We start from the raw sequence: 24208 nt of genomic DNA on the forward strand, positions 1-24208 counted from the left end.
ACATAAGTACCCAGCAAGATGTTTAAGTGACACTTTGCATACACAACTTGATTTTTGCACATACAATATTTGGACTTGCAAAACTGCATATGCATTACTTTAAAAATCAAGCTGTATATCCTCTACCAACTCAAGGAAGTGTAAACAGGTGTTTCATATGGATTTTGCATATTTTTAAATTAACTGAACATCACATTGGGCCAGTGTTTAGAAAAACAACTTTTTGATACCACAGACAATTACTTCTTACTATATAGCAGCTTGTTCTAGAGCACAGAAAGGGGGACACTGTTCTTGACATGAGTCCTGAGTTAAATATATGAGTTGATTCAAGAAATAAGTGTGCTTGAGCCACTAAATGAAAGTGACCATAATATAATTAAACTCAACATCCTCCCATAGAGATAATACTATGAGAAATTAATATTGCAGTAAATTTCAAAAGGGAAGAGGATTTTTTAATTGGGGAAGTTGGGTCACTGCTTCAGATAAGGCTGGCTCCAGTACACCTAGGGATTTGCTACCTTCTTTTGAAAATTGATATTCAAATCATATTTTCAGTTTGTATACCTGCAAATCACTTCAAAATAGGAGATGCTGCCAATGTGTTGGTCTAATAGCTGTAAATTGACTTCATGCAGAAAGATCGGAGAGCAGCAGTGAACCTTAACAAGAGAACCTGTAGGACATCCTCCTCCACCAAGGAATAAAACCCTTACAATTACTTTTAATGGGTTGGTTCTTAGAACTCTGCTGTAACAGAAGAAGGATACTTAGATTCAGGTATTAATTATATATCGAAGGAAATTCAGTGCTTTCATATTTGATATATTTTTGGATGGGGGTGTTAGTTTTAAATAAGCCATATATAGTATTGCCAACCCTATGCATTCAGATATCATGAGATTGGCTTAAATATTGTGAGATTAAATAAAAATAATACATATTGAGTTCTTTTTTTCTTTGTCTTCTGAGCCTTTGAGATACACTTATTTCACATTTTCAAGCTTCTCTCTGCAACCCTGAGGGCAAGAAAATTACTTTTTTACAAATTGAAAGCTGACATTATACTAAAATCTTTTGATTCTGGGACTATAGGAAAAATTCTAAATATTGAGAGACTTATAATAAAATAAAGAGAGTTGGAAACACTGCATATATAGATATCACACACACACACACACACACATACACACACACGTGAAAACTGTAGCTCCCAGAAATAATAGAAAATTAATTATGTTTAGCGAATGGCTGAATCCCTGACATGCTTTGGTATGTCTTCTTACATCCAATCCTACATTTTTCCCACACACATCATCTTATGCATGCAGAAAGACAGCAGGATCAGATCACATGAGAGGAAAGAGAGAACCTACTGGTTTTCTGGAGGGTATTTGTTTTGCTTTAATCTTCATATGGCAATGGGGAGTTTTTCCATTATACTTAAAACATTTTGTGTGCGCTTATGATTTTTCCCCTAGCATGTCCAAGAACAATTACAAGGCAACATTTGTGAGTTTATGAATTTGTAGAGGAAGTGATTTTACTACTTTTTAAATATTTTTAGACAGTTTCATTTGTACTCCCCAGGCTACAACAAATTGTGTATGTATATGGCCTGCTACTTTTTATTTTTTAAGTAGTTATTATTCTGTTGCTCTTTCTGCTTTGAGAGTATAATTTTTGTTGCTTGGTGATGCAGTTTTAATTTTTATGTACCAGGCATTTCTAGAGAATGAATTCTGTGTACGTTAGTCATTTTGCTTTCAGGAATTGTTCTATTTGACTGTAATTTAGTATAGACCCAATATTTTGTCTCTCTATAAAGGGATTTGAAAACTCAAATACATATGGGTTCATGCTTTGCCTGTGGTGGTAAATTACAGCGTTCAGCCTCTTTTTAGGAGGAAGCATGTCTATGGATTGGATTTAACCAAAGAATAATTGCCAAAATATTGTAATATATTGACTCAAGAGAGTCACTTTTTCTATTTTGAATTTTAGCAAATACAGCATTTGACAAATTTCTATATAAATCCTAAAGATACCATGTGTAGATAATCACATTATTCATCATTTATTAAATGCCCAAGTCTAGCAAAAATATAAAAATGCAGTAATAATGACATGAACTACTGCTTGAACTACTTTGAAAAGCAAGTAATGGTGCCATTCATTCATTAAATCCATTACCAGATGTAGCCTTTTGATAAGACTAGTCCAGTTCATCTGTACATTGCATATGTGAGAGGAAGAGATAATTCGCCTCATTCTAAACTAAGTTAACTGATATAAAATAGGATCAATGACAATTATTTCAGTTGATTTTCACTGTGTTGATCAGAATTAGGCCAAATTTGCAAGTGGCTGAATGTATAATTAATGCATATCAGCGTATTTAAAGTGCAAGAGCATAAAGAACCAGCTCTGTGCCATTGGCAGAGACTATGGACTTAATGCTGCAACCCTTGAAGTTAATGTCAAAGCTCCAGTAGGTGCAGGGACCTCAGCGGTGCAGGGTCAGGCCCTCCAGTGACATATTGCCATCGCTACACTGTGAAGACAGGAATGCCACATAGGGGTAGGGAGTAGTGATGAAACACAATTTTTCAAAATGTAGAAAACTTTAAAATAAATATGTGAAAAGACCAAAGGCAATGGCTGGACATTCTGTAGAGACAAAGTATCCCCTAAAAATCTCTCACCTAATTCATGTAAATCTAAGGTCAAGATTTTTAAAAGTGACTACGGATTTGGGGCTGTCAACTTGAGATACCAAAAAGGACCTGACTTTCAAAAAGAGCTGATCACTCGGGCCCCTTTAAGCTGTCTCATGTTAAGTACCCAAAAATTGATATATCACTGGTCATTTTTGAAAATTTTGGTTAAAATTCCTTTAAAATTTTGAAGCAGGAGAAATAAGCACAAGCCTATGGCCATTTCTGTTAACATTTGGTTGGTTATGTTAAGCTATTGCAGTCCATGCTGTTATAAGTTGAGAGATAATGCATGGAGAGTTATGTTTTCTGAATAAAGAAAAGAGATGAGGATGTATTTCCTGGTAAATGAGAATCATTCAAATAGCCTGTGGTGTGACCCTGATTTCCTTGTGCACCCATGGACTTCATCAAAACAGGACCAAGCCCTTGGTTTGTACCAGTTGACAAAGTTATTGCTAAATAGCTACTGTCATCCTTGTATCATTCCTGGCCTGATTTTTTTTTTAACACAATTTACAAAGATGGTTTAACATCAGAGAGATTTTATTAATGGAATCCATTCCACCCAGAAGGTGTTCTTTATAACAAACAGGAAACATCACTAACCCAAAGTATGAGCAATGGAAAGCTACATAGATGATGTCACACATTACAAATATTATTTGTACTTGCTCTTTATTTCAAGGGAAATTATGAGAATGACATCATAATGATGACTGACTTTTATTAGTGTTTTCTCTCTGAAACTCTAGACTAACAGTTATAAAGAAAAACAGCTTTTAAATTCTGTACCTGTTATCCTTTTCCAATACTCTTAGTGATTTTATTTCTTATTGGTAAAGTCATTAATATTAAAAAACACCATGGATACTATCAACTTTTATTCCAGTAATTTAACATAAACTTACGTTTTACTATTTTTTGGCAAACAAAATAAAATTATATTATTTAATGCACATAAAAGATAGGAAATGATCACATCTTCTCTCAGCTAATTGCTGCTTGGATTGGTTTATGAACCCATAAACTCTCTTGGACCAGTTGAAGCCAAATTTCTTTATAGTGATTTCTTACTATAGAAATAAATTATGCTTGCTAAGTGGCGGCTTGAGTTACTAGGCTTTGCACTGGCGATTGTGTTTCTTCAACTAGGGGAGAAGAGGGCAAATTCCTCCCCTCCCTCTCCATAGCCATGAAAATACCTGAATACTGCAGAATGAGTACCACTCTGTTTTGCAACAGGGCAAGATATAGGGAGCCCACAGAGGGGCGCTGACCATGGGTGTGGACTGGGGCTCTGGGCTGGCTGCCATGGGTGTGGATTGGGGCTCTGGGCTGGCTATTCATGTCAATGCAGACCCAGTAGTGAGGGGCACAGTCTTGGTAGAGGCCCCAACTCCATTAACCTGTCCCACTTTGCTTATTCAGGCTATATACTGGGGCCAGGATTTGGCCATAATAGCATTCCTGTTCAAATCTCTGTGGTATTTCTGTTGCTGCCTTTATCCCATTAGTGTTCACGTCTGTTTCTCTAAATGTTCATGCCCACTTCAGCAAAGCACTGAAGTTAATGGAACCACTGAAGTGCTTATATTGAAGAACATGCTTACATTCTTTGCTGAAGTGGAGCCTCTGTTTTCCCAAGAAGATTCAGTTTGATAAGAACTGAACATCTAATACCTCTGGACAGTTATACAAGTTGGGGCTGTTAAATAATACTGTAATAGTGTTCTCTCACCATAATGCATTATTTTAATATGTAAAAATTCCTCAAGTAAGGGATGGATTAAGACATAGGCACCACAGTCACCTGTGCTCGGGGCCCAGCTCCTGGGTCAGAGGTTGAGATCAGAATTTCTACTGTCATTTTATTTTAAAAAATTATGTCCCTAGCCCTCATAGAGGCAAAGACAAACTTGAACACGTGACCAGCCTGAATCAAGCACTCCAGGATGTGTGAACTGCCCCATTCATCTTAACGCTGAAACCTTCTGCCACCTCATGGAGGGACAAAGGCACAGCATTGAGGTAGGGCCATTGGGCTCCACATGGGTTGTGCCTATGACCCTAGATTATTTTAATTCATCCTACCTGGAATCTGCTGATTTTTTGAAAAAATTTACACTTCTTTCCAATAGCAGGACTAATAAACAAGACAAAGCAACCAAATCAAATTGAAAACTTGTAATAAAACTAGGAAATATTCTCATTAAGGTTTCCATCTTTTACAATATTTAAGATCTTAGTCCTTCCACCTTCACCCACCCCTCACACAGTCAGTTTCTTACAAGCATATGCCAGATCATGTAAATTTGATCATGTAACAAAAATGTCATATTTTAAGTGGTAAGAAACATATCTTACCATTGAAAATGACATTTTCTCTCATGCTGACAAATGACTTATTAATTTACAATCTGAAATTTACAGTGACCAAGAAATCTTATTTATTGATGGTGCTTTATTTGCATAATACTAGACTAAGTCAAAACAACCACAAATAAGTTATTCCTGAGGTAGATTTTTATCAGTTTTCTAAACAGGGTTGCAATATTGTGTGCATTGGAACAGTGTAACTTAGATCATGCAACCTTATTAAACCCCTTTTGGAAATGAAGAAAGATGATTTTCAGTGTAAAAGTGAACACACATCCATTATAGATAGTAAACAACTAATCATTGTATCATATGTCACATCAGTTAACGTAGATAAGCTGATTAGTGATTTATTTTATGTAAATAATTGTTAACATAGCACTCTATTTTATCAAGGGTTCACAGGGATTAGATTTGAATTTGTTATTTTACTAAACTATACCTTTAAATTGTTGACATATAAGTTGTATAAATAGAAACTCTATAAATCTCTTCAAAAATGTGCTTTTTATGTATGACCTTTAAGTCACAGCAATCTGTTGCATAACTCTGCAGGGGAAGTCACATGGTGGAAACCTCATATTTCCTTAAATTTATGGTTGTTTCTTGGTGGTCTGAAAGATTTTTTTTTTTTAAATTCCCTTTCAAAGTAGTAATCTTACTAAATTGTTTAATGTTTGCTCTAATGAAGGTCAATGTAAGTTCTTATTTAGATTTATAATAGGAAATATATAATGTCAAATAGCAGTGAAACCTTGATAGTAATGTCAGGGGTTTCAGTGTTATGTTTCATTCTAATGAAGTGAAGATAATGCCTTTAACTGCATGACCACCATATTAGCTACAGTCTGTGAAGAAATCTTTATAGAAAGTCTGGTTTAAAAGAAAGGGGTCAGGTTAATTAAAAACAATTATGTACTCTTTACTCTAGTCATGAATTTTCTTCAGTACTATGCCTTTTTGATTGGTAAAACCCGTCATCAGCTCTGTATCACATCATTTTTACTGACCTCACAAGAGAGGTATATCTCAACCAAAAAGGGAACCGAATCAGCTGCAGTATGGTGTCTTGTTTTAGAACCACTGAAATCAATGGAGCTTGAGTATATGCTTAAGTGCTTTGCTGAACTGGGTTCTTTAAAGAATAAGATCTGTGTATCAGAGAGACAAAGTGGATGAGGTAATATCTTTTGTTGGAGCAACTTCTGTTGGCAAAAGAGACAAACTTTCAAGCTGACAGATATTCTTGTCTAATATCTTAGGATCAACACACAACACGGCAAACAAGATCCCTGTACTCAGGAATTGGTCATTTAGGAAATTTGACCCCAAAAGGACTTTATTTTGTAAAAAGAAAAACATCTGCATTGACAGAAAAATATTGCTTTAAATTAAAAGGTGCAGGTAGGATGTAATTACTCTAATAAAATAATTGTTTATTTATGGTCTCCCATCTCCACAAAAATACTTAGGATGCAAAATAGAAATTTGCAACATGTAATGGAATAAAAATTAAATACCATTCAGAAATATGTAATAGTAAAATAAATAGGACAACCATAATTCAGACAATTCCTTAAGAACTGGAGCACCTACAAAATCCATTGTTTTCATTACTTTGTTTTCCCCAACACCGGAAATGAATGCCCAAGACATAACAGTGATAATCTTACTACATATTCTTAGGGCCTGCCACTGCCCTACATGGTTTCTCAAAGAGAGGGGCTAGCTGGTACTACCATCAAGAGGTAGTTTGAGGAGCTGGTGCAGAGGGAAGGACAATAAACTGATCTGGTTCCTTAGGTAGCTGGGACACCATCCACTTAAGGCTTTATAAGTCAGTGAAGCAGATCTTTACTTGCTCCTCTATTGGCAGCCAGTACACAGAATTAAAGTGGACTAAATTTTGGAAGGTAGGGGTGTACAGTTGTGTGCATACATTTGTGCTCACCTAATTGCTTGGGGGTGGTGAGGTGGATAAGTTATATGTGCATGAACTTACAACCCAAGTTGCTATGTGCCTACTACTGAAAATTCAGTGCTCTATGTTTAAAAATTCTCTCCTGACAAGCAAATGTCCTTTCACAATTTGCATTAGCTGCAAATGAAGGAACTCCTTTGTTGATAGCTTAAAGCAGAGGGAATAAATATAGTCAAGCTATGTGATGATGAGGGGTTGGGTGACATTTACTGCCAAAGAGCAGGGAGTGAATTTGATCAGAAATGAACTTGGTAGAAACAACATTCTAACCATCTCCAACACTTGTTTCTCCATCGTAAGTGCAGTCAAGGACAACTTTGGCTGTTTTCACAGAGTAGATGCTGCCAGGCACAGAATTCACCCATGCCCATTTGCCAAAATTTCTAACTGGACTGGGTTCAGCTCAAGCTAGTTTTCACACATCCAAGCTGCATTCCCCTTCAGGCAGGCTTCCAAGCGGATGACAGCCTGAATAGAATCCATCAGTCAAAAGATGTACAACTTCATATCATTAGCAGATGTTTTACCCCATGGTTTTCAGTGATCCTATTCATGGATCTCACATTTGTACATGTTGAACAACATGGGGAAAGAAAGGGTGGAATCCTGTGTAACATAATGCAAGACAAGAACCTAGGTATGGACTTGATTTGGCCATTTTGATTTCTTGGATCCTGTCTTCCAGGTACGACTTGAGGCACTGGAGAACAATTAAGGAAACATCTGCAATAGTGTTTAGCCGTGATAAGTGTACACCATTGTCAGGAGTGACAAAAACTGCTCACAGATCTGTAATAGCCAGCCTAGAACAACAGACAAAATGTATCAATCAGGTGAACATTCATCACCTTGGCCATCTGTATCATGAGCAGGCTTGAAGCTAGATTGGGACTGGTCTCAAATCTGGGCAGTTTTGAAACATAGTTTGAGTGCCCAACCTATCACCTTTCTCCAAAAAGAAAGTTTAGTAACTGGTCTATAACCAGCAAGGTCAGTAGTTTCAAAGGGAGTTCTCTTGAGAAAAGGCTGAATACTCACTAATCAGAGAGCTTAGAACATTTCCCTCTCCATGCAAGGGCATTCATTGTTTTCATTAGTAACTGGAGAATCATCTCTCCTGTGGCTTTTCCAAGTCAATGATGGTGTAGGTGGAAAAGCAATGGGACCAAAGATAAGTAGCTGTAGCTTTGTTAAAAACTGATGAAAGTCATCCCAGGTCAAGAATAGACACAGAAAACTCTGATCTGACCAATGTATCACCAAGATGTTCAGGACTCTGACAGTTCTGATCAACCGTTCTTACAAATAAGTTTGAAACCAGAGCTGTGCAGGAAGCAGTTTTTCCATCATGTGAGAATGAGAGATTTCAAAAATTTTCCTTTTCCCAAATGAGACAAAAAGTTGAAATCTTGAAAATTATGATAAAAAAATCTGAAAATTTTGAATTGGGTCAATTGAAACACTTCCTTTAGATTTGACCTTTTTATTTTTCCTTTTACTACTATATTATATTCCAAAACAAAAAGTTGTCTCAAATTGAAAAACAGAAGTTTGCATTCCAAAAATGTCAAAACGGGACAATGTCAAAAGTTTTTCTCAACACATTTTTGAAGTAGGAAATTAGTTGAAATCAACACTTTCCCACAGAGAGTTTCAGTTTTGATGAATTGCCATTTCAATGAAAAACATGTCTTTGAAAAATTCCTGACTAGCTCTAGTTGAGACATTGCCCTGGTCATTCACTGATGATTGTCTCAAGACAAACGCACATTCCAGTGTTGTATGTCTGCAACAGCTCACTGAGACACTCAAACATACCCGTCTAATTATTCCATACTCATGCCATGCCTCACCATTTTTTGTTTTATAACTATACATGCTATAAACATTCCTTCACCACAACATGCAAAACTATCTTTGCATTCTCAGAAAGAAACATACTTTTCATTCACATATTTTAAGCCAAATCCAAATGGAATTAGTTTTCTGGATGGATATTTCCTGCATGTCTGCAATTCTCAGCACTGTTCTGGATTTCCATTATTCTGCTAACAACATATTTTGAGTGATGAAGAGCAAACTAAATTCTTCCCCATCCTGCTTTTTCCATTTGGCATATTTCATAAAAATACTCATGTCTGTCTTCAAATTAACAACACTCTTCACACTATTTTAACTGAGAGCATAAGTAAAATAGAGTTGTGTGACTAGTTCATAGTAAGTAATTTACCTGATGAATTTTGCCTCCTCTTCTGCTCACAGAATATTCATGATCAAACCAAAATTCCTTTGGATTTATTCTTCATTTGATTTTACTTGACAAATTGTGTGCATTTTTAATCTATTGGCTGGATACAAATAATTTGCAGTATTTGAAATCTGAGCTGCTCATTAGTTGCATAAATCATGTGATATTCTTTCTGTTCTCTGGCTGGATGACTAACAATCACAAGATGAGAGTGAAGAACCCACTGGGCTTTAAAATCTCAAAGGGAAATAACTTTAAGGAGATTTTGCATGTTAACATTTTCCTTTCTGGACCACACATCTTGCGCAAGGCATCATACTTAGAAATACTGGATACCCTAAGATTTATTGGTTGGAAGATTTTAAATTTAATTTTGTCTCATCATATTCACAGAAAATAACTGATGTACATGCACAGTTCTAGCAGCAAAAGGTACAGTCAGCCTTTTCTGGTTGGTTTAATTGAGTTTGTGGCCGGACTCAGGTTTGGGGTAGCATGGCTCCTGATGTGCCACAGCATCTCTCATAAAAATATACAACTTCCAGTGCAAACTGTCCCATGTATAAGTTCAAAATTCATCACCAAGCACAGAACTTTGTTTGCTTTCTGCAAGCATTTGTGAAAATAAAATAAGATTACTTAATGTTTTTGTAAAGCAATCACAAAAGAGGCACAACCACAAAAATAAAATAATTTGTATGAATACACAGTGGTTTTTTAACCTCATTTGTCCAGTTCTCAGTAAAATCCTCCCCATTATTTGGTATGACAAAATGGTGAGGAATCCATGTACTGTATGACTCTTTGGGGTGAAAATTCTGATTATGCCAAGCATTTGGCAGATCATCCATTGAAAAACCACTAACATATGCAATTGAAATATGCTTTGGAGATATATGTCACATCCTTATCAAAACTATGCTGAATGTCTGATGCTAAATATAGGCAGAAATATGCTTCTCCATGTCTCCAATTTTCTGCAGTCCAAAAGTTCTTTGGATGTTAAGGAATAAACTGGTTTCAGAGTAGCAGCCGTGTTAGTCTGTATTCGCAAAAAGAAAAGGAGAACTTGTGGCACCTTAGAGACTAACAAATTTATCTGAGCATAAGCTTTCGTGAGCTACAGCTCACTTCATCGGATGCATTCGATGAAGTGAGCTGCAGCTCACGAAAGCTTATGCTCAGATAAATTTGTTAGTCTCTAAGGTGCCACAAGTACTCCTGTTCTTTTTAAGGAATAAACTAGCATTCAGTTTATTTCTAGAATATGTGCGCACATTCCTCAGCTGGTGAAAAGGTAAAGTTTTTTCATATTTCTGTGTCTGTGAGCAGCAGGGCTCAGACTTGAAGTGTGGGTCCCTCATCTTCACTGATAGGCAGGATCATAACTTGAATATTCAGAACAACTACAGTTAAGGTTTCATATGCTTTTCCATTCCAGCCCCAATTTTCAAGTCATCTGTAGCTTTTACCTTTCAAACTTTTTTAAAAAAAGTTTTTAAAAAAAGCTGCTTCTGAGAAAGTAAAATATAACAAAAACCACCAAATTCTATTAATTATAGTTAAAGGTTTACATGGACACAAATCAGATGTCAAGAATTATAACATTCATAAACCAGTCAGAGAACACTTCAATCTCTCTGGTCACGCGATTACAGACATGAAAGTTGCTATATTACAACAAAAAAACTTCAAATCCAGACTCCAGCGAGAAACTGTTGAATTGGAATTCATTTGCAAATTGGATACAATTAACTTAGGCTTGAATAGAGACTGGGAGTGGCTAAGTCATTATGCAAGCTAACCTATTTCCCCTTGTTTTTTCCTACCCCGCCCCCCCAGACATTCTTGTTAAACCCTGGATTTGTGCTGGAAATGGCCCAACTTGATTATCATACACATTGTAAGGAGAGTGATTACTTTAGATAAGCTATTACCAGCAGGAGAGTGGGGTGGGAGGAGGTATTTTTTCATGCTTTGTGTATAAAAAGATCTTCTACACTTTCCACAGTATGCATCCGATGAAGTGAGCTGTAGCTCACGAAAGCTTATGCTCAAATAAATTGGTTAGTCTCTAAGGTGCCACGAGTACGCCTAACCTTTTTTTGAACACCTTTAATGCCAGAATGCGTGGGTGTGAAAAGCAGAAATCTGGTGTGGAGATAGCCCCAGTTGAAGAGGAGTGCCTCTGTCCCAGCAGAGATTAGTATTGGTTTGACTGAATGAAGACCCATTGAAATTACGCTTTTCTATAAACAGCACGTTTTTAACAATGACAATGCTAAGCCTATAACGTCATCAGCTTAAACCAGGCCATGCTGCACATGCATGATGGCCTAGTTCATCTGTGCACTGAAAAAATTCACAAAAGGTGCATATTGAATGAGGAGTCTCTACCCTATTCACTGCACTTCTTGTAAAATGTGTATTATTAAAATGTGCATTTTGTATGGAATGCATTTAAAGGGAGGTGGCTCTGGCAGTGTTCCTTCCTCATTCATTGCACTCCTTGCCTCATTCATAGTATCTAGCCTAAAGACCAGACAGGAGAACCTGTCCAAATGGAAATCTTTGTGCCTTCTCCTTAGTTTTTGGACGTGTGTTTTGTCCATAATAGGCTCCCCACAAAGAACATTGAAATGAATTTCACGTGAACCCACACTCCCTTGCAGCTCAAAAGGCCAAGTTGCTGCTTTTCAAAGACAACAGTTCACAACTAGTAACCAAAGAGGAGATGCAGAAGAGCTTGTAAGGCAGGGCAGTGCAATATCCAGAAAACTACATGGTCACCTTTCCCATCTACATTTCACTTAAAAGTGGTTATTATTCAGTACCTAGCATTTGCACAAATCAACATTCTGTTTTTAGTTTACTCACAGATGATAACTGTTGTTATTCTGTGGTGAATTATAGTCCTAAATTTCCATATAAAGTGGTCACGGTAAAACAGCATGAATTTGTTTTCAATTACTGGAGTCCAAAGTTTGTTGTAGGTTGGTCCATTTTACATAAGCACTGTCAAACTTGCCATGTGTTGCTGCACACACACTGCTCTTCTCTCCTCTCTCAGTAGAGAAAGACTTTAAAATACAACTGATTTCAAAGTCTTATGGGCTTTGTGTTTATATATATGACAATTTGTTGTTTTTAACAACTCAGGGAGATCTTTGCACTGTAGTAAGATTTTTTTTTCATCGTGTACGTTTATTTTTGTAGCTGTGATAGAAGCTGCGATGATCCGTTGAAATATCATACTGTTTAAAATCAAAATTTTATACTGATTGATGACAACGTTTACTGAACTCGTTGACATCTTTCTCCTGTTGGAAACAATGTTTTTTGAAAAAATGAAATGCTTTTCAAAAATAGCATTAATGACAGGTAGAGATGTGTCTTGGATATATGGATAATGGCTAAAGCCTAAGAAGACAAATGCTGTATTCTCTGAGGACTGCAGTCAACTTGGGTCATTGGTAGAATAATTTAAATTGCTAAATGGGTTTAAACTGTACTGTTTGTGTCCCTATATGGGGGGAAAAATCTAGAAATAGTATTAAAATATGGCCTAGCAAAAATGTTTCCTTTTTTTGTTTGAAAGGAGTAACTTTTTAAAAATGTAAAATCAAAGTTTGTTATGACTGAAAAGTCATTACTGGCCTTTCATTAAAGTGTCCATGCATTAGTGAATATTAATATAATGAGCCAGCTTCTCAGACCATGCCAGCTTTCTCTCTTGGACCCTTCACAATAATTTTATAGGGATATTCATTGCTGTAAACAGAGTGGCAAGACATGCATTCACCACATAGAGATGGAAAAGACCTATTAGATCATTTAACCCATACTCCCTGCCAATGTAGGGTTGTCCCTAAATTTTTTAGTGCTTACTGCAGTCAAGTTTTACAAGTCCCAATTTATTGGGCTTCCACCACCTTCCTCGGGAGACCAGTTCCACAGCAGAATAGATCTCAATCTCTGGCTACAGAAAGATCACCAGGAGCAGACAGTCTGTGGTGGTAAAGTACTGGGGAGTTAAGATATAGGACAGCAGAATTGCCAAAAAGCTTGGTGAGGAAGTGGAATAGGACAGGACATGAGGGAGCATACTTATTCATTGCCTTCCCTCAATGGTTTCTACTTTTGAAGCACTCAGAGTCGCTGATTAAATTTAAAGCTGTCATTCTCCGCAAGAAAACCCCAGGGAGGACAGAGGTGGAATCACCATCTGCTTTTCCCATAGTGTGAGTGCTGCCTAAGGTCCAAGGGGCCTCTCTGGTGCAGGAAAATGTGTAATTCACATCTTCTTGAACCAACTTTAGTAAATACAGTAATTATCTGGCCTTTATTTTGAACCTCCCTCTTCCAGTTCTGATACCCACTGTTTTCTGTTGTTCCAATTCTCCTAAAGTAGAACAGTACATGAAGTTTCCCAGTCCAGACACAGACCTAACATGGGCTCACCGCCACCTCCTATCAATCACACTCCCAGTCAGATATCTCTCTGCCCAGAACCTCTCAATTATTGGCTGGCTTTTGGCAAGTTTAAAAATTTTAACTGCTTCCAACCAATAAGTGGGAGCTTTGCTAAAGCAAGACCCATGTCTTACTAGGGGAGTGTGAAGGAGGCAATCTGTGGGTTTGTGTTATTTTGGTTTCTGGATTTGTAAATTTCATATACTTTCTTTAGGAAGACTGGAAGAAAGAATTGTATTGACAGGGGACCAGGATTGCCATTTGGATTAAGTTAAAGACTTGCCCAGCAGAACAGCAAAATCTGGACTAGAGGAAATTTTTTAAAATACCGAGGACTAGGACTAGAAGTGAGAGATCCTGCATTTAGTGACTGGTTTCCTCGAAAGACTGTGAAGGTAAGGAAAAGAAAGTATAAGTTATAAAGCAATCAAGGGCATATAAAAGTTTTTGTTCTTGCTTTAATTAAAATCAGAAGAAAAATGGGAACTAGTGGGGTCATTTTTAACCTACTAGCATTATCTGAGAATCTTTAAAACCCTTGTCTACATTCTGGCTCACTCTAAGCTCACAAAAAATTCCTTCTTTATTGGCAAAATTATGATATATAAAATATATAGTATGCTCCTGCTAAATAAAATATACTCCTATAAATACTCATACTCCTCTACAAGTCCAAAAAAAGCCTCCCTCAAACTTCCCCTACAGTTGTTCTCACATAAAATCTTTTCGATTGCATTTCGATATGCCTAATTTCTGGCTTTAAGGGCTCATTTGCAGCTTGCAAATGACATGCAGAACTGGCCCCTAAAATAATTACTGTAATGAGAGTATTGACTCATAAAATTGAGAAATAAAATGTCACCACTGAGATTCTGAGTGAGGCACTCATTTTTGTTTGCATGAATTTTCGAGAAGAAACCTGTAAAATGGTGCCTGAACCACAATTCCATACTTATGTGTGGGTATGACAGCAGAAGAAAAGGTGTGGCCAGCATTGGAGGGACAGGGAGAGTTATGCATGTGGTCAGAGAACAGAAAATAACGTATTACAAGACTAAAGGCAGGGAAATATCATAGAGGATCCACGGTAGACGTGGTATTTCTTGACTTTAGTAAAGCTTTTGATACTGTCTCGCATGATCTTCTCATAAACAACCTAGGGAAATGCAACCTAGACAGAGCTACTGTAAGGTAGGTGCAAAACTGGTTGGAAACCCGCTCCCAGAGAGTACTTATCAGTAGTTCACAGTCATGCTGGAAGGACATAATGAGTGGGGTCCCACAGGGATCAGTTCTAGGTCCAGTTCTGTTCAATATCTTCATCAGTGATTTAGATAATGGCATGGAGAGTACACTTACAAAGTTTGTGGACAGTACCAAGCTGGGAGGGGTTGCAAGTGCTTTGGAGTATAGGATTAAAATTCAAAATGATCTGGACAAACTGGAGAAATTGTCTGAAGTAAATAGGATGAAATTCAATAAGGACAAATGCGAAGTACTCCATTGAGGAAGGAACAATCAGTTGCACACATACAAAATGGGAAGTGACTGCGTAAGAAGGAGTACTGCAGAAAGGGATATGGGGGTCATAGTGGATCACAAGCTAAATATGAGTCAACCGTGTAACACTGTTGCAATAAAAGCAAACATCATTCTTGGATGTATTAGCAGGAGTATTGTAAGCAAGACATGAGAAGTAATTCTTCCGCTCTACTCTGTGCTGATTAGGCCTCAACTGGAGTATTGTGTCCAGTTCTGGATGCCACATTTCAAGAAAGATGTTGACAAATTGGAGAAAGTCCAGAGAAGAACAACAAAAATGATTAAAGGTCTAGAAAACATGACCTATGAGGGAAGATTGAAAAAATTGGGTTTGTTTAGTCTGGAAAAGAGAAGACAGAGAGGACATAATAGTTTTCAAGTACATAAAAGGTTGTTACAAGGAGGAGGGAGACGAATTGTTCTTTTTAGCCTCTGAGGCTAGGACAAGAGGCAATGGGCTTAAATTGCAGCAAGGGAGGTTTTGAGACTGGACATTAGGAAAACTTCCTAACTGTCAGGGTGGTTAAGCACTGGAATAAATTGCCTAGGCAGGTTGTGGAATCTGCATCATTGGAGATTTTTAAGAGCAGGTTAGACAAATGGGAATGGTCTAGATAATACTTAGTCCTGCCATGAGTGCAGGGCACTGGACTAGACCTCTCGATGTCCCTTCCAGTCCTATGATTTTATGCTTTCTACAAATTATAGAATTACAGATAGAAATCACATCAACCACCACATGTGCTGTGGACCCCAGTAGCTGCTTAATAACACATAGCAATACACCCAGTTTATAGCAGGAAGTAAAAGCTACAGCATTCCAATGAATGTTAGCCAACACCAGAGCTAATAATTCCACTTTCTGGCGGGTTCATTTTGGTCATTAATGTCTCTGGGCAAAATGCTGCCCTTATATAGACGCACAAATAACTCGCACTGGCTTCAGTGGGATTTTTGCATGTGTATCTGAGGTCAAAAAATAACCCTACACATATTTTTAATTAAACTGAAGTTGGAAGATGCTGCTAAATGAAACTGAAGAGATACCAGTGTGCCCTAAAGATGGAAATATTCTTAACTAAAGCGTAAAAGGGTTTATTTGGAAAAACAGTAAACTATAAAGCAAAACATAACAAACCAAATCTTCAGACACCTACAAAATATATTGTATTATAAACAAGGAAAAAGTATACTGACATCTTGGTGACAGCTAAATGTTGAAGGCTCCCAGCTACGCCTCTTTCTAGCTGACCCATGCAGCCTGAGTGGTGCTGGAAAGAGCATTGAGAGAGGTGACCCTTGCTGCTAATCAGGTGTAGCTAGCAGCTGTCCCTATGCAGAAGGGCAACAACATTTGCCACTTCCAGATACCAGCCATCTGAGGCTGCTCTACCAACATGGACACTCTTTCCTGGTTTGCAGCTGTACAGGTCTTCTGAGAAGAGTGGAGGGCTCCCCTGCATCCTCTCCCCCCACCATATTTGGACTGGTCATAATCTGGATCAGAGAGAAGGTGAGAAGAAACAGGCAGCTGGTTAAGAAACACTCCTTGCCATATGAATAATTTAAGACCTAAGCATCTTTCTCTGAAGTGTCTGACACTTTTGTAAGTGAATGAAAACAACTCAGTGTTGCAGCCATACAGCTCTCATCTGGTGACACCAAGCAAAGTCTCATTCAGAGACTAAAAATTCAAAATCCAAGAGTTGGCTGATTTGGATTTACACTGCTCTAAAAATGAACACAGGTATTGGCGGGGACACAGTTTTTTAATAAAACCCCCAAATACAACAGTGGCTTGGCAAATGGAATTTACAGGGATGACAGAGGCAGAAACAGACCCAAGTATATGGAGGTGTTTGCAGTGCAATAGGAGAATAGAAATAGCAGTTTGGTAGGTCTAACATACATACTACACACAACCATGCCATGGGCGTAATTGTTTTTCCTTTTGGTAAATATCTTAACTTACAAGTCCTCTCCCTGCCAGAGGCCACTTGAATGCAGATGATTAGAGAAAAGGGTGGTTAAATAGAGTTTTTTTATTTTGGATTGTTGATCCTCTATGTAGTATCTTCCAATCCCCTTTCCATACCAATTCCTAGCTTTTTCTGTCCCTTCTTTTGCCCTCTCTTTCCTGACCTCTGACAGGAAGGCTCCTCATTATGGTGAAGGAAGAAAGTCGTGGAAGGCAGTGTGCACCCATGCAACAATCTTGTTACTGGGTCCCACTGCTGCAATATTCAAATTCCCTTCACGTGCTGGGGCCACATGTCTACAAAATTTGCATGAAATGTTGATTTAGTTGTGACCAGGCAGAGAGTCTAATGCTGATGTTGAAGTCTATAGTATGATCCAATAAGGTAAGGAGATTCAAGCAGGAAGAGGCTCTGTTGGTATTTCCAAGGGAAACTGGGGTTCCTAGGTAAATTTTCCCAAGCTGCAGAAGGTATGAGTGAAGCTCTGCGTTTTTCTTGTATTAACTGTAACCCCTCACTCATCCTTACTTAGTGGTACAACTCTGACAGATAATGGGAATTGGTTTGCAGAAATCAAAGGCCATTTCCTAATAAGAGCTTTCAGATGATCAAAAACATACTTAAGTTACTTTACAAAAAACCCACAAAATCAAAAATATGGTCATGCAGATTTGCAATGGATCTTATTACATGGGAAATAGATTAAATGAAAGGCTACTAACTGAAGAGATTATACAGAATAGTCCATACAGTAATATATTCAAACAAACATTCTAAAAAATTACTGAAGAAGTGATTTAATACTATGAGTCTAAATATTTAAAAAATATTTTTGACACATACACATGCCATTTTCTTTAAGTGAAAAGATGCTGTTAATTGCTGTTAAATGCTGTTAATTGTTAAATTGGGATAGTCCAGGCCACAAGTTTGTTAAACACGAACACAGAATACTATTTCACCCCCATAAAATTAACTGGATTATGGCATATTTTTTCAAAGGAAGCATTTGTAACTTTATTACTGGAATTGTTTACAATTACACTAGACAAATCACTTGAAAATATATAATAGAGTCCAATTTTGCACACTTCAGGAAGTTGCTTAGGTAACATGTTGGGTTAACAGTTACAGTGGTCGCCCTTAAAACCTCACTGATTTTACCTAAATTAAATAGATACACATTCTTTCTCAAAAACTCTGCTCCTTGTGTGTTCTCAAGGTTGTAGCCACTGACTTGAGACAAAAATACTTTCTTACTGCTCTTTAAATCCTCTCATTACTGAAGCAACACAGCTGAAGTCAGTGGAGTTACTCCAGTTCAACGTGGGCGCAACTGAATTAAGAATCCTTAATCCCAGTGATTCAAAATATTGGAGAACAGCTGTCAATTTCCAGACAAATTTACATTAAGGTGGAGTTAGTTGAGAATACTGATCAGTAATTTAGGGATAAAACACATTAAAGGGATGTTGTAATTTATCTAAAATCGAGCATTGCAAACCCATGAAATTTTGAGTTAAGGTTACACTTAAAAGAAATCCACACATATTAAGATAAGGAACCCAGATACCTTGCCATGTAGTGACATCATGCAATAACCATGCCTTTGTCATGAAGGTATTTTAATGTCTCGTCCAAGTTTAAACTGAACTGATTTTTAACAACGTGATTTTTTTTCATTTTTCCTCTTTATAGCATCACTACCTCCAACCTACTCCCCACAAGGGTCACCAAGCACTCCTTGGCTGAAGCTAAGGAGCTGGTCCAACATTTCAAATTGATAGAAAAAACTATTTTTAAAACAAATATATTGCTGGTGAAAAGTGGTGAATTACCAGCAAAAGGAGTTCTCAATCAGTCTCCAGAACTGCACAGAAAGTGCAGTGCCAGCTTTTTTGTTATGTTCTGCCAATACATTTCACCTTGTTTTGGATACGCCTTCAAAGGGATCAGAGAGTAGTTTGTGAGTTTGTGTGTGTATGGGGGTGGGGGGGATGTGAGAACCTGGATTTATGCAGGAAATAGCCCAGCTTGATTGTCATGCACATTGTGTAAAGAGTTGTCACTTTGGATGGGCTATCACCAGCAGGAGAGTGAATTTGTGTGGGGGGGTGGAGGGTGAGAAAACCTGGATTTGTGCTGGAAATCACTTTAGATAAGCTATTACCAGCAGGACAGTGGGGTGGGAATAGGTATTGTTTCATATTCTCTGTGTATATATAAAGCCTGCTGCAGTTTCCACGATATGCATCTGAGGAAGTGAGCTGTAGCTCACGAAAGCTTATGCTCTAATAAATTGGTTAGTCTCTAAGGTGCCACAAGTCCTCCTTTTCTTTTTGCAAATACAGACTAACACGGCTGTTACTCTGAAACCTTTCATATTTCATGGACTCCCTGCTGAGACTGCCAACAAAAGGTGTCAATGGCTAATGCCTGAAAATACTGCTGAGCTTCAGATAGACTTGCATGTGTCATCCCGACTTTGTTGGAGATCAGTTGCAGCCTAGGGGTGATTCAGAAATCTAGACTGTTTCATGAAAAGGAAGGTGGCAGGTTAGTTCAACGAAAACTAAAAGAAAGTAAAATGTGGAAATAAACTATCCATCACATTTCTTATTGTGTCAGTTGGCTTGACAAATGCGCATCATGCTCTCAAATTGCCAGTTGCCAAGAGTATGAAGCCTGAGGGGTTGCTGTAGAGTTTGGAAACCAAAAATCCATTACTGAAAAAGAAAACAGATTTTTTTTTGAGAGAGAGAGAGAAAACTTGAAGCCTTGAAAAAAAAAATCAGCAAGACTTGATCTGGTATCTCTACCGACCTGTTCAACAACATAAAGTGCATACCATTGCAGAAAACTGTATCCTTATATGCACAGTAGGTATGGTTTCAAAAGATATAGGACCTAGAGCAGCTACCAAATTTGAAACAGTAGTTCTGTCAAATAATGCTATTTCATACTGTATTAGCGGCATAACTGAACATCTGAGAGCAATTGCTTTCCAAAGCCAGGAAAAGCAAATACTTAACAATTCAACCTGATAAGTCAACTGATGTCTCTGGTGCTGCAGAGGTTCTGGCATTTGAAAGAGATGTTTCTTGAGGTTCTGTTGAAGGCAACTTACCAATTTGTAAAGTTGGGACAGGATAAACAAGAGACTGCTTATCTGAGACAATAAAAGTTTTCCACATTCACTGAAAGCCATGTATTGCCATCTGTGGGAACAGTGCCAAAGCAATGACAAGAAAGAATAGCAGTCTGGTCACATGGATGCAAAACACCACACATAGTGCCTCATAGCTTCAGTGTTTCATACACCACCAATTTCTTGCTGCTAAGAAAATGCCTGGAAATCTGTGCTAGATCCTTCATGAAGCTGTTGAAGCAGTGAACTTCATTAAAACCTCTCCATTCAATTTTCTGTTTGTCCTATTCTGTGATGATCTTTCACCAGCAACTCCTATTTCACACTGAGGGGAGATAGCATTTTATTTTATGAGAGCTAAGTAGAATCTTCAAATTAGGAGAAAAATGATCATCAATCACCCCTTGCTGATGTCTTCAATAATTCACCTTGGGTGGTAGGCTTCAATTTGAGTTGCCATCTTTGAGCATCTAAATGAGCTGATTCTTCTCTCCAAAGGAAGAACGGGAGTGTCTACGCACAACAGGGTAGAATCATGTATCAGAAAATTTGGAAATCTATGCCCTCTAGTCTGTAAAAAAAGAAACTCAGATTAGCCTTCTGTTTCAGACTTTATCAAGGTAACCTGGTCAAAACTCTCAGGAACTCAAATCAGAATCTAAAATAAATTCAGATCCAGCTTCAGGACTATGTTTTTGATGAACCACGAAAGAGAAAAGGGTGGATTACCAACCCCTTTGTCTATGATCCAGATAACTCAGTAGCACTGACTAGGCCACTGCAAGACAAAGGGGCAGACTTCTCTTCTGACAACATCACTTAGCTGACTTTCTCTAGCCAAAAACTCAGCTGATTTTGGCTGCCTCTGAAATAGAAGGATCCAGCTTTAGTTGTACAAACTATTAAAGCTCTCATCCTACTTTCATCCTTGTTTCTTTAAGTCAGGTTTCTCTTCAGTGGTTGTGATAAAAACAAAGTATAGGAATCTCTCAAGTGAAAACAAATGTAAACTGTGCATTTTCCGAATGAGGCCTCCTGTTGAACATATCGCAACAGCCAAGAGAGACTCATCCATAACACTGAATTGCAAGTGTATTTAAAAGATTTCACACTCCTTTTAATTTAGAACTTCATATTCAGTTATCACAGGTGTGGGTATGGTTACAAAAAAATTTGCCTGCATCTGAATGGGGTTTAAAGTCTTGGGGGGAAGATCACAAAACATTTCTTATTACCAGCTCTGAAAGTCTGAGGAATCCTGACCTAAGCTACCAAATAGCCATGATGTAAACAGTCACATATGAATTGAATTTGAACCATTGATTAAAATTATTCTGTTTATTTATGTGCTCTTCTGCAGATGACCGTATATTACCTAAAAGGGTAAAACAAATCTATATGCTCTTTTTATTTAAATACAGCGAAATGAAATTTAAGCCATGGTAAATTACATATATTTTTAGAAGCCAGAAGATTAAATTGCCTTCTATTTAAGTACACTGGTATTTGCATTGTCACAGTATATTATATAGATTTGATGCATAACATATAACTGTACTAATCTTGGAGGTAATCATAACAACAAGAAATGTTGTTTGGAGATTTTCTATTTTTATTTTTAAGAATAACAAAAACCTTTCCATTGAAAGGCCACATATAAAACTATGGTTTCTATGCAGAGAGACCGAGGCTGCTTATTACCTACAGTACGCTAGCTATGATGAACAGACCACCATAGTTGTGACAACTAATGTAGCTGCCTCCAGGGTAAAACAAAGGTTTACATATTACACAAGCAATTTAACTGTTTTCTAAACATATTGCCAAGACAGTGGGAGTTGGCAGCCAACACTGTGTTTTAGGTTTTGGATACTTGGATTAGAAGTGACTTCTGATTACAGACCTTTTTATTTGTCTTCTACGAACTACAAGCAACCTAGTAACCCAGCAAAGAATTCTTCACAGCACTTAAACTGGTCTTCATGGCTTCCCAGAGATTACATACACAAATCACTCCACAAAAGTGGTATAAGAGTCTTGTGCATAGATAATGACACAAGACAATTGTCTTGTTCTAACTCTTAAAGAGTAGCTGAAAGTGAAATGTTTTATAATCCTTTTTGTGCAGTAGTCAAGGAAGAAAGAAAAGAGTTTGGGCAAAGATTATCCATAGAAAGACTTTTTTGGGGTTACAGCTGAAACACAATAAAGAACATAATTAACTTCACAATTCTTTGTGTTTTTCATTTGACTGCAGGGAGGAGATGAAAGAGGACTGTTAAGCCTTGCATTCCATCCCAATTATAAGAAAAACGGAAAGCTGTATGTGTCTTATACCACCAACCAAGAACGGTGGGCCATTGGACCTCATGACCACATCCTTAGGGTCGTAGAATACACAGTATCCAGGTACCATTAAAAGTCAAAAAATCAAAAACATTATGCTGTTCAGCACTCTTCTCTCTTTGGTATTCCTTATTTTTGAAATGAACCATAATATTTACAATGGGTTTATTTTGGTACCTTCAGGAAGTACCACTGGGTTAATTTCAAGCAATAGTTTTGAAACAGCAGTGAGTATATTGCCTCATTCTGTTTTTTAATACACTTTCAATTATCATTTTTATTACAGTTGTTCCCAAATTATCCTGTGTAATATCTTTTGTGACAGCAATTTCTGTGAAATTGTTTGATGTTTTACTGTAGAGTTACAATAGCTGTTCTGTCATTTGACTGAATTTAAGTTTATTAGTAAAAACAGGAAATCAAGAACGGCATGTAGCCGATCAGTGGCTGCTAGCAGCAAGTATCTCCAATTGGCTCGTGATGGGACACGAGATGGGGAGGGATCTGGGTTACCACAGAGATTTCTTTCCCAGGTGTCTGGCTGTGGGTCTTGCCCATGTGCTCGGGATCTAACTGATCTCCATATTGTCAGAAAGGGTCAGAAAGGAATATTTCCCTGGGTCAGATAGACAGAGACTCTGGGAGGTGGGGACAGGGAGGTTCGCAGTATGGGGCATTTGTCACTTGCAGGTTTAAACTAATGTAAATGGTGAATTCTCTGTAACTTGAAGTCTTTAAACCATGATTTGAGGACTTCAGTAACTCAGCCAGAGGTTAGGGGTCTATTACAGGAGTGAGTGGGTGAGGTTCTGTCACCTGCAATGTACAGGAGCTCAGACTAGATGATCATGATGGTCCCTTCTGACCTTTGAGTCTATGAGTCTATTTTTATATCTTCATACCACAGGAAAAATCCACACCAGGTTGATATGAGAACAGCAACAGTGTTTCTAGAAGTAGCAGAGCTACACCGAAAACATCTAGGAGGACAGCTTCTGTTTGGCCCAGATGGCTTCTTATACATTTTCCTTGGTGATGGAATGATCACTCTAGATGATATGGAGGAGATGGATGGTTTAAGGTACAAAACCTGCCAATGGATAGATTCCTTTTTCTTAATTATTTGTCTTCTGCCTTTCAACAATAATTAGGGTCAGACATTTGAGTTCCCCCAGTGTTGTGACCAGTCACCACAAACACAAAGGGACAAACCCTGCTCACCTTACTCATGATACTAAGCATCATTTACTTCGGAGCATGAGTTAAGCAAATAGTCTCAGTACATTCTTGCAGCTGAAATAAATCTTTTCATACATGTGTGTTATCAAAGCATTTAATTATCTGTCACCAGCAGTTGTGATTAGATTTAAACTAGGGCTGTCAAATGATTAA

The 24208-nt window shown here is 37.6% G+C and overlaps 2 protein-coding genes across 8 annotated transcripts in view; one reads left to right on the top strand and one right to left on the bottom strand.

The window, feature by feature from the left end:
* Positions 1 to 24208, bottom strand: part of ANAPC10 (anaphase promoting complex subunit 10) — a 301756-nt gene that overhangs the window by 74785 nt on the left and 202763 nt on the right. The window contains exons 5-6 of one of the 6 annotated variants that reach the window (XM_073341245.1): positions 20899 to 21041; positions 20771 to 20795 (exon numbers count right to left, since the gene is read on the bottom strand). The exons of the other annotated variants lie outside the window; for them this stretch is intronic. Of the exons in view, the coding sequence (XP_073197346.1) occupies positions 20786 to 20795; positions 20899 to 21041 (153 nt within the window). The 3' untranslated portion in view covers positions 20771 to 20785. Of the gene's footprint in view, positions 1 to 20770; positions 20796 to 20898; positions 21042 to 24208 lie in introns of those variants that run through there. 6 annotated transcript variants of the gene reach the window in all.
* Positions 1 to 24208, top strand: part of HHIP (hedgehog interacting protein) — an 87372-nt gene that overhangs the window by 36077 nt on the left and 27087 nt on the right. For both annotated transcript variants that reach the window (XM_073341236.1, XM_073341234.1), the window contains exons 5-6: positions 22728 to 22879; positions 23724 to 23897. In XM_073341236.1, coding sequence (XP_073197337.1) covers positions 22728 to 22879; positions 23724 to 23897 — 326 coding nt within the window. The remainder of the gene's footprint in view (positions 1 to 22727; positions 22880 to 23723; positions 23898 to 24208) is intronic.

Source organism: Lepidochelys kempii, chromosome 4 (assembly GCF_965140265.1).
Source record: "Lepidochelys kempii isolate rLepKem1 chromosome 4, rLepKem1.hap2, whole genome shotgun sequence".
Classification (NCBI taxonomy): Eukaryota; Metazoa; Chordata; order Testudines; family Cheloniidae; genus Lepidochelys; species Lepidochelys kempii.